This window comes from Fragaria vesca, linkage group LG6 (genome assembly GCF_000184155.1).
Source record: "Fragaria vesca subsp. vesca linkage group LG6, FraVesHawaii_1.0, whole genome shotgun sequence".
NCBI classification, from domain to species: Eukaryota; Viridiplantae; Streptophyta; class Magnoliopsida; order Rosales; family Rosaceae; genus Fragaria; species Fragaria vesca.
This window is the reverse complement of record NC_020496.1, coordinates 13,267,657-13,278,654: the sequence shown is the minus strand read 5'-3', so window position 1 is coordinate 13,278,654 and position 10,998 is coordinate 13,267,657. Positions and strand designations below refer to the sequence as shown.

The 10,998-nt window shown below is 41.1% G+C and overlaps 2 protein-coding genes across 2 annotated transcripts in view; one reads left to right on the top strand and one right to left on the bottom strand.

Moving 5' to 3' along the window:
- Positions 1 to 8,708, bottom strand: part of LOC101295843 — an 11,529-nt gene extending 2,821 nt beyond the window's left edge. Inside the window, exon 1 of the mRNA XM_004305318.1 lies at positions 8,546 to 8,708. Within this exon, the coding sequence (XP_004305366.1) occupies positions 8,546 to 8,708 (163 nt within the window). The remainder of the gene's footprint in view (positions 1 to 8,545) is intronic.
- Positions 8,709 to 9,746: 1,038 nt separating this feature from the next.
- On the top strand, positions 9,747 to 10,473 carry LOC101308886. Its single transcript, XM_004302990.1, has one exon. The coding sequence runs from the start codon at positions 9,808 to 9,810 to the stop codon at positions 10,273 to 10,275; it is 468 nt and encodes a 155-aa protein (XP_004303038.1). The 5' UTR covers positions 9,747 to 9,807; the 3' UTR covers positions 10,276 to 10,473.
- Positions 10,474 to 10,998: the final 525 nt, after the last annotated feature.

Below are 10,998 nucleotides of genomic sequence, written 5' to 3'. Positions count from 1 at the left end.
ACTATGTTGGTTAAAGTGAAGAAAATACTCAGGAGTTATTGATTAATGTTGTAGTTGTATTGGTTAAGCGCTTTTAATGCTACCTGCTCCACCCAAGTTTGATGCACAGCTCCTTTTATGTTTGCATTTTTTTCATCTTTTCTTGATGAGTTGAATGAGTGATTCAGGATTAAAACCAAGATTGTTCAAATTATCAACAAACCTATGCATGAGGGTGAAGTAAAACACAACAAGCAAATTAGTTTTCATTTGTCCTTTTACTGGATAAGTACATCATCTAAGGATATGATTGCTGCTAAACTATATTTTTATTACACTCATATATGGTCCAGACTCCTATCTGATCTTATTTCTCTAAGTCGCACTGCACAATTTCAAGCTTTTCTACAACTGGGCTAAAAACCAAAGCTAGAAGAATCATAAATTGTAAAAGCTAAAATCTCATTTCCGAAACATATATTGCCTTTAGTTCGGTTGATAGAAAGAGCTTTGAGCGGAGCCGCCGCCGATCATTTTTCAATTAGAAGGGATAAGACTTTATTGTTTAAGAATCGGCTTTGTGTTCCAAAAAGAAATGAAGAGTTGAAGAGTGAGATTATGGAGGAAGCTCATAGTTCCGCTTATGCTGCTCATCCGGGTAGCACAAAAATGTATCGGATTTTGAAGGATTATTATTGGTGGCCAAACATGAAGAGGGAAATTGCAGCTTATGTGAGTAGATGTCTGATTTGTCAGCAAGTAAAGGCTGAAAGGCAGAAGCCTTCTGGATTGCTTGAGCCGTTGCCTATTCCAGTGTGGAAGTGGGACTACATCACCATGGATTTTGTTTTCAGTTTACCTCGTACCCGTGAAGGGCATGACGGTATTTGGGTGATTGTGGATAGACTCACCAAATCTACACATTTCTTGTCAGTGGGAAAGAAGTATAAATTGGATAAATTGGCAGAGCTTTATGTGAATGAAATTGTGAGGCTTCATGGTGTGCCTGAATCAATAGTGTCAGATCGGGATCCTAGATTTGCTTCTAAATTCTGGGGAGCTCTATAGGCAACTTTAGGTACCCAATTACTCGTCAGCACTGTTTTTCATCCTCAGACTGATGGGTAGTCCGAGAGGACTATTCAGACTTTGGAGGATATGTTGAGGGGTTGTGCCTTGCAGTTCAGAGGGAGTTGGGATAAAAACCTATCTTTGATGGAATTTGCATATAATAATAGCTATCATTCTAGCATTGGTATGGCTCCCTTTGAGACTCTTTATGGGAAGCAGTGTCGTACGCCTTTGTGTTGGAATGAAGTAGGGGAAAAGAGCTTTGTAGCCCAGAGTTAATCCATGTTACAAATGAGAAGATTAAAGTGGTCAGAGATAGACTCAAGGCCGCTCAGAGTAGGCAGAAGAGTTATGCAGATGTCCGTAGGAGAGACCTTGAATTTCAAGTGGGTGATTGGGTGTTCTTGAAATTATCGCCTTGGAAAGGAGTAGTACGTTTTGGTAAGCGTGGGAAGCTTAGTCCGAGGTATATTGGCCCATATGAGATAATAGAGCGAGTTGGCTCACTTGCTTATCGGTTAGCTTTGCCTCCGGAATTAGCCAGGATACATAATGTGTTTCATGTATCTATGCTTCGCAAGTATATTGTCGATCCCTCTCATGTGCTGTAAGAGCAGCCGATCAGTTTAACGAAAGATTTGACCTATGAAGAGGAACTGGTTCAGATTCTCAATCGAAAGGAGCAAGTGCTCAGGAACAAGACAATCCCACTTGTCAAGGTGCTTTGGAGAAGTCACCAATTAGAAGAAGCTACTTGGGAATCAGAGGAGCAAATGATGCAGCAGTATCCCTATCTTTTCGAATGACATGTATGTAAATTTCGAGGACGAAATTTTTATAAGGAGGGGAGAATTGTCACATCCCGACCCTTAAATTTTTACCTTATTTACTAGCTTGGTTATAATAAGAATTTTACTGTATCTGTCATTGAGGTTATAGTTTAATTGGTCCCTAGAAGGGTTTGAGGCACAGTTATTTTCGGAGAATTATTCGTAGAAGAAAATTATGACGACAGTAAAGAGGGTAAATTTTGGGCTAATAAAAGGTAATTTTTAGTGGGTATTATTTTTGGAGTTGGGTATATGTTTGGTGTGGGTATTTTTAGAGTTGGCCCGGCTTGGGGAGGCCCAAACCATTTCTCTTTTTCTCTCCTTCTCTCTCTTTTCTCTTCTCTCTTCCCCGGTTTTCCCTCTCCCGAGCTCTCTCTTCCTCTGCCGGAAATCCATCGCCCGCCGTTGTCGTCCAGCCGAGCAAGTCTGCCGCACCGGCTCCTCCTCTCTCATCCTTAGCTGGTGAGTGCTGCCACAACACTGCCGAGTGAAAGGAAACTCGTCCCAAAGGACCGACTGTGTTCTCGCCAGAGCTCCCTCCTCCGGCCACCAAAGCCGGTAATCCTTGGCTCGTTTTGTAGCCCTCCTCCCGTGCAGCAACCCCTCCAAAGGTCTCACCCTCCCTTGAGCTAGGTAAGGAGAAATGTGGAGTTGAATTTTCTAGGGCTTTTATGATGTTTTGGCTCGATTGACCTAGTTAGGCTTGGAATTGGGTGTTGTGCTGGTTAAGGAAGTTGTAGAGTGAGTTGAGAGGAAGATGCAGGCATTAGAGGTCGCCGGCATCGGCCTCCGGCCGCCACCTCTGTTTGGGAGTTTTGTATAGTTTTAAGTGTGGAATATTAAGGGGAGTTTATTGATGTGAATTATAGAATTTTTGGATGAGATTTTGATAGGTTTGTGATTTTCCGAAGTGTGGTATTTTTGGGGGTTGAATAGTGTAGAATCCGGCCGTAGGGTTTAAGTCTTTAATATGTAGAAGATTGAATTAGGGCTGCCGGTATGTTCGATGAAGTTTGAGCCATTTTGAGTTAAGAATGGCGAAATTGGGCAATGATGAGTGTGTGGGAGGCTCACGTTTAATTTTGCCCATTTTGTTTAATTATTGAATTTTTTAGTGGGAAATTAATTATATATTTAGAACAGGACGAGAGGAGGCTCGAGCAGAAGAAACCTAGGAGCGACATCAGGCTTAGGCCTAATTAGTGAGTGGACCTTTGTTTTAATTGAAAAACATGCGATGAATTATTTTGTTGATCATTTATTTTTTTTGATGAGACTTATTGATTTCTCGGTTATTTGGCAATTTTTCCTCCTTTGGAGAGATCCCGAAAATGAGATTTTCGGTGGATATGTTTATTGGATGTTATGAGTATAGTATGTATATAAATGCTAGCTAGCCCTACGTGTTTGGTCCGTTATAATGAGGTAAAATTCCATTATGGCGTGACATGAGTGTTAGACACAAGCGTCATAGCCCTATATGAAAACTACTTTCTTTTCTAGTTTATTTAGGTTTTCATATAGGGAGTCCACACGTATATATACACCGTCCTCTTCGGTCATAATGAGGAAAAATTCCATTATGGCGCGACGTGAGCGTTAGAAGCAAGCGTCGTAGCCTTGTATGAATTTCTATTTTTCTAATTTGTTCATAGAATCATACAAGGAGTCTGACGAGTGTAAATACATACACATATATGTTTATATATAGTTTAGCCTGAGAGGCTCCATTTTATTTGAGTTGGTGACTAGCCAGAGCTAGTCGTGAAATTGTCAGTTTATGAGTTGAGCGCTTTTGAGCGGTCGCATGCAGTATAATTTCTTTGGAAATTAAAATGGGAATGCATAAATATTTTTATTAATTTATTTTGTCCACTCACTATAATGTTATTAAATGTTTTCCCCTGGGCCCTTCGTTTTAAAATGCCCAGTCTGCAGAGTTCGGGTTTGATCTAGTAGGAGGCGAGACATAGTCACCCGCATTTCCACCACTTTTCATCCGTAGGTTACCTATTTAACCTACCTGTGTTTTCTTACTTCCGCTAGTGTCTAGTAGCTCTGAATACTTGGGTTTAATGTATATTATTTCGGCTGTGGGTGAAGTTTTGTTGACATTTTAGAATATTTAACGAAGGTTGTATGTTATCTTATTTAGATATTTATGTGTTAATTTGGAAGATGTTTTATTATTCTTGGTGGTGGTTGTGTTGGGGAGCACGTAGGCTCCAAAAGTTAAGGGTGGATTGAGAATTTTAGAAGTGTTTGCAGGTTTTCTTCAGAAAGGATTGTCCATTTTCAAAGGAGGTTATGCCGAATTTTAGGTAATATCTTCCTTGGAGGTGATCCTCACAGGATTTACTTCGGGTTTTAGGGTAAAATTCGGGGTGGGTCTTGACATGCCGCCACCTCATCTGTTCCTTCCGCGGATGATACCGGTCTTACCTGCAGTCGATGGCTCAGGGACGCCGATTTATCCACTGCCCCCACCAGTGGCTCCATCAGCGGCGTACCAGTTCGTGCCTTTTGATACGCCTATTATTTCCACGAGGGTATCATCATCGACGACAGAGACAGAATCCGTCGCGTCCGCCGTATCGCCCTCAGGTAATGAAAGATGAATGATTTGTTTTCTTAAAATTAATAATAAAGGGTTTCGGATTTTAATAATCCATTTGATTTATCATGTTATAGGCACCGTCGAAGCGAAGCCGACAAAAAAAAAGAGAGGCCCCGTCACAGGGAAGGCTCTCGAGAAGACCGTCAATACCTCAGGGAGGATCGTCATCAATACGGATGGGAGGATGGCCACATAGTATTGGGCGGGAAGTCGAGGACGTACTCCGGCCGCGTGAGAGTGCTCATTAGGGATAGAGTCCCTATGTTGTGGTCAGACTGGGGCGAGGTCCCACAGGAGGTTAAGGACATGGTCCACAACGCGATGTTGGTGAGTTTACAAAATGCCTCAATAATATTATGTATTACATTGTTGATTTCTCGAAAAACCAAACTAATAAACGGTTAAATGCAGGTGTGGTTTGACGTTCCTGAGCACCTGAAGAACAGCTGGGCGGACGTTGTGCATGGGGGAAGGTACGTTGGGAAGTTAATGAAAAAACAAAATTGTATGTGATAGTAATAATATTTGTAATATTTTTGTTGTATCTTTAAGTACAAGGAGTGGAAGAACGAGTTACGGACCCACTGGACTACGCACGGGAACGCACGTTCTAGTACCTCTGTTGAGTTCCAGTACAGGGAGTACGAGTGGCGTTGGCTTCTGACATCAGAATTCAACAACCCTCATAAACATGTATTTAAAAAAATTAATTACTTAATTTGTCATTAAGTACGTCCGTTTTTAAATATTTTATTAATAGTTTATTTTTTCTTTGAAGGCCGTTTCCCGGGCGAACGCTCAAAACTGGCAACGCAACACAAGGAACCATCATGCCGGTTCTAGACCGTTCGCTGTCTTCATGGAAAAAGCGGCCAGGGAACATCCAGAAGTCAACCGGTACGTCTATACGTACGAGAATGCATATCCTGACGCCCAGGAGGATATTGTAAGTCATCTTACGTTTTTAAATTTTTTAATTTTACTTATATATATGTCAAAATGTTAATTAATCATTTTTTTCCTATCCAATTAGGCGAAGGTGAGGGAGGCTAGTGACAAAGTGATGAGTGCTATAGTGAGGGAGGCATGGCCGGACATGCAGGAAGAAGAGATGTCCGAAGCCATGTCCCGGATCGACACTTCTGACGTGTCGCGTAACCGGGGTCAAACAACTTCAATTTAATTACCCTGCAATCGTAGTAATATGGACAAGTAGGGATCGTTCTAGCCGGGGAAACCAAAGGGCGATCGAAAGAAGAGAAATCAAACAACTTATAAACAAGTATTCACATATATACATCGAAATATTGGGGGGTTTGAGATTGATTAATTCTAACAAATAATCTACTGAAAATTAAACCTAAGATTATTATATACAAGTGATCAACATACTCATGCAACACATAACACGAAAAACCATCAAGAACACATAACAACTTCATGCAAGGCCGGGCAGCAACGTTCAAATTATCTTAGACTCTAACCAATTCCGATTCTAATTAGAGCCTTTGCGGTTATCTAATTGTTAAGACTCCTCAAGTATTTAGAACCATCTTTGCGCTTGATCCTAAACATGAATGCTAACTCATTTAAAGACATGTTGCGTAGAGATTAAACAAGAAAACACTTTAGCACACGAGTCAATCGGAAACATGATCTAAGGCATGGCGTCACTCATCCTATTAGCATGCAAATTATCAGAATTATATCCGCCCTAAGTTAATAACAGAGACCAAGACAACTTTGCGTATGAATTGATCCAAAATTATTATGGTAGATGAAACCGCACCTTAAGAACAACCATGGCCAAGGCAGCCTCAAGGATTGATTTAGATGCACGAATTCATGATAATTAATCAATTAGAAATCAAAAACACATAAGAACATGCTACTGCCCTAAAACCTAAATCACGAAATCATCATATATTCAAGAAGTTACAAATCAAAACATAGAACAATCAAAGATCACAAAGAAATCCGAAAACCATGTTTGATAAATAAAACCAAAATCGAAAAGTATATTACAATAGAGTTTGAAACTATACAGAAAATAATACAAGAAGCCATGAGAAAATCACACTTTTACAACCTTGAAAGATTCGGCAAGTGTGGGGAAAATCGGTGGAAGGATGGAATGATTCTTATGGTTTGTGGTGGATGAATCGGCTAAGTAATTTTCTGTATAGGGTTTGGTAGAGTTTCGGCTATGTAATTGCAAGAGTAGAGATGATTTTTCTGCTCTTGAAGTCGTGCTTTATATAGAGGAAAAACCCTAGAGAAGTCGGCCACAAAGTTGAAACCAAGTTGGTTTAGGTTTCCCTAGTTTTTCTCAATTCGGCAGAATGACCTCCGTCTGATGATTACGTCATAACTCCCTCTAGAAAATAGATATTGAGGTGATTCCAATTGATTTGGAAACTAGACTGCCGTAGCTCTCTATCCATATCTAGCACGTTTTCTGATTCATTGTGAGCTGTCCTGGAGAGTCCGTTGAAGTTGACAGACGTGCACAGGAATTCTCCCGATTTAATCCGGATTTTCAAGACTTGGATTCTGCCGAATTTAGATCTTCTTCTCCATATTGGACTTGGTTTGGACCTCTCCTTCATGGACTAGGCTTCGTGGATCAGCTGCTTTGCTTCCCTAAGTCCATCAGGAACACTTCTCTCGGCAATGATTCAAGCATAACTTCAATTCTCCTGATTCTTTTTGCCATAACTCTTCTACATATCACCTAAGTATCAGAGAAGTTAAATCAATTTGTGACAATGTAAAAGCTTTACAGAATCATAAGAACATCTCTAAGGCTCCACAAATCGGCTTTTGACAATTTTCTACATCATTCCTCTATGTTTAACACATTTTACGCACAACTCTACCAAAAACTTTCGACTCTACATTATGACTCTATTCTACGACAATAAGAGATAATCAAAGTACAAATGGAGGTAATAACACATTAAGAATGTCGTATTTTATGCTCCTATCAACTTCGGATCCGAGGGTTAGGGCGAGGATCATGGGCACAGCCTCCCACTGCGAGGAAACAACTTCTACTGCCGGGGTCTAGGAAAGAAGGGCGAAGGGGTCCTGAAGACCACTCCAGGATTTCAACGAAAGGCAGCCTCAACCAGCAACAGGACGACTCAGCTAGAGTCGGAAGTTGAGAGACTACGGGAACAACAAGCTGCTTAGGCTACCGCTCATGCCGCCCAGATCGCCGCCCAGACAGCCTATACTGCCGCGGTATATGCCACCCAGCAGGCCCAGCAGCAGCAGATGTTCCAGTCCTTGCAGGAGTTTACAACTGCCCAGCTTCAGGGATTTCCGGCTCCGCCCATGCCTACGCCTATACCGTTATCTCAGCCGCCGCAACCTCCTCCGCAGCAGCCCCCAAAATCGAATATTGATTTAGACAATCTAGATTTTGTGTAGTTGATCAATTATATAATTTTATGTGTTTATTGTTGGTTATATGGAATTGTTTTGGTGTATTTTGCAAGTTGCTTGGAATGGTAATTTAGAAATTTTGGGTTTTTTTTTTTACTAGAATGGACTTATAGCCGACGAAATTCGTCGGCTATAATATTTTAATTTTTTTATAAGGTTTAGCCGACGAATTATGGTATGTTTCGTCGGCTAAACCCTTCTAAAGCCGACGAAACAGACTATATTTCGTCGGGCTATAGTGTCTTTTTAATTTTTTATTACATACTTTAGCCGACGAATATCTTAAATGTTTCGTCGGCTAAAGTCTCAGACTATGGTCGACGAAACATTTAAGATATTCGTCGGCTAAATTCTGGGATAATAGCCGACGACGTCTTCTAGTTTCGTCGGCTAAAGTCATCGCCGACAACTTTTTCCCGACGAAGGCTCGTCGGCTAAGATCTTAGCCGACGAATTAATCTAAAGTGCTTGTCCTGTAGTGAAGAAAAACATTATCATGAATCGCTACCATGAAAGCTCCCGTATGATGCATCTGGTTAGCGTGATCTTGGTATGTTAGATGTGCCATAGCGGTAGACCCTATGGCAAAGCAACCCACCAAGACCAAGAACAAGAAGCTTCTTTCTAGGACCAAGGCTCAACTTCTCCAGAGGGAGATCCAAGTGATCATGATCCAGTGTGTTTCTGTTTTCGTCAGAATCACTGTCACTGTGGCCACCATGATCTGAAGATTGGATTTTTCTGAACAACTTTTCTGCCATCTTTGTTATGCAAGCTAACACCGGTGGTTGATTACTTGATTTAAATAGAAGAGACCATAAGCGCAAGTGGCTTTTGAACTCCTTGGCTAGCCTATATCCTTTTTCGTCTTGGTCTTTGCTATTAACTATGAATCAACGGATGGTTTTCCAAAGTATCTGTGTAAATTGGACTACAGCTCTTTGACTTAGACGCTTTGGTTTCTTGACGAGTCTTTAGAAAATGCTTTGGTTTCTTGACGAGTCTTTAGAAAAAAAAAAAAAAAAAAAAAAAATACTACCATCAATTACCATCAAAGTCTGTGATGAAGTTTGGGCCCGAAATCTACTTAGAAACACTGTGTGTGTGACCTTGAGTAATTAAGCTCTTAGAATTTAATTTTCTGTATGTAACATAACCAAAATTTCGCTTGAAAACTTAGTACATAAATAGGTTTCGACACATGATGCATAAACGTAACCAATGCAAATGGCCTAATATCATGTTCTACTCACAAACATTATATTTTTTAGTGAAGATATAAGTGCAGAGTGGCTCTCTACTATGAGGCAATGAGCCGTACATCACTCGTTTAATCTACCCCCTAAATTTGGTATATGTGGTTACAAAGAGTTGGTTTAAGCTCTACAAAATTGGATTGCTACATTATGTACTCGATGATTCTAGTTTGTCTACGGTACATTAGTTTTAGATAGGTTATTGCACAGAATCTCTGTTTGACATTAGAAGTTTAAAACAAGGTAAGTTTGACATGAGTCTTATCTTAACGTATTCGATGGTTATGAGTCATATGACCATATAATTATCCATGGCAGAACCGAGCTAGGTTCCAATAAAATTAACCTAAAATTAATATATACAACTAATACAAGTTCCTGCTCGCACTTACCAGAAGAATGTAACACAGCAACGTGGGAATCTTCTACAGCACCACATGGCAGAAACTCGAAGGTACACCTTTTCCAGCACCTTCCAGTATTTATCCGAACTCGATCTGTTTTCTTCCATATATACACCAACAACGAGACTAGAAAAGCTCCATCTCACTCAAACTTGAACTAAACAAAACAACTCGTACGAAGAGCTAGCTAAGTGATCACGATGAAGCCCATCGACAACAAGAAGAAGGACACGGTGACAATCAGAGCGGTGAGCCACAACGAGGAGGGCCGGAAGATAGTGGAGAAGGCGGAGCTCAACACCCACAACGTCGACACCATCAAGTACGTGGAGAAGAAGCTCATAGACAAGGGAGTGCTGGGCCAGGACCGCCACCCCATCGACGGAATCGGCATCGGGAAGCCCCCGCCGAAGTCTGGCCACGGCGGGAAGTACACGTGGGAGGGGCCCGGCGACGCGGCGGAGTACGAGATGGAACCGGTTCCGGCGGCCATAGACAAGGGGGACCCCAACTATGTGGATGAGGAGGTGGAGGACAAGATTGTTAAGGGGAAGGAGGCTGAGGTGTCGGGGCTGGTGGTGGGGGAGGTAGAGGTGGCGAAGGCAGCGGAGAACAGGGAAGGGGTGGCAAGAGTTGAGGTTGATCCACGCCTCAACGCTCATACTTAGGTGACTTAGATGATGTTAGGTTTGAAGGTTCATGTAATTTTCTGATGGGACTGGAAAGTGGAAACTGGAAATTGAGAAAAAATAATGTGCCCAGTTCTTGTCTATATTTCAATGTGTGTACGTACTCGAGGCTTCAGTTTTTCAATTATAGCTCGATCGTGAATAATGTGATGTTCTCATTGTTTTGTATTTTCCATGAACATTTCTGGTTATTGAAACATAACAACGTTCTAGCCATATCATCAAATGCTTGAATTGTGTCCAAAATTAACAGAAGTGGGTGTAAACTACACATATACATGTTAGCTGAAGTTACACAGATATCCTTAACACAGGAGCGAGAGGTAGCAAGCTATGCTTCAACATGTACGTACCAACCACCTCTAGTCCTCTAGAGCAAAGGTTTTGGTGTCGGGTGAGGCATGACCTGTACTCCTGTGGCATCACTGATGAAATGTATGTGACTACTGTTACGGATTGGAGTCCTAACATTTCTCTTAAAACTTCTGTTAGTATATAACCAGTCGCGGAAAATCAAATATATATATATCGGAATTCTCAGGTGCGGACGTTCGCACTTGAGTTTCGGTGTGGATTTCTATTTTTGCACCACTTCCCGATCAAATTTCTTCAAATTTCCTTCTAGACATATTTAGATCATCTTGTGTAAATTATCTCTGCAGAATTTCAGACAATTTGGTGATCGTTAAGGCCCTCAAAATC

Excerpts from the sequence above, each read along its gene's own strand:
- LOC101308886 (XM_004302990.1), top strand. The coding sequence starts at position 9,808 with ATGAAGCCCATCGACAACAAGAAGAAGGACACGGTGACAATCAGAGCG.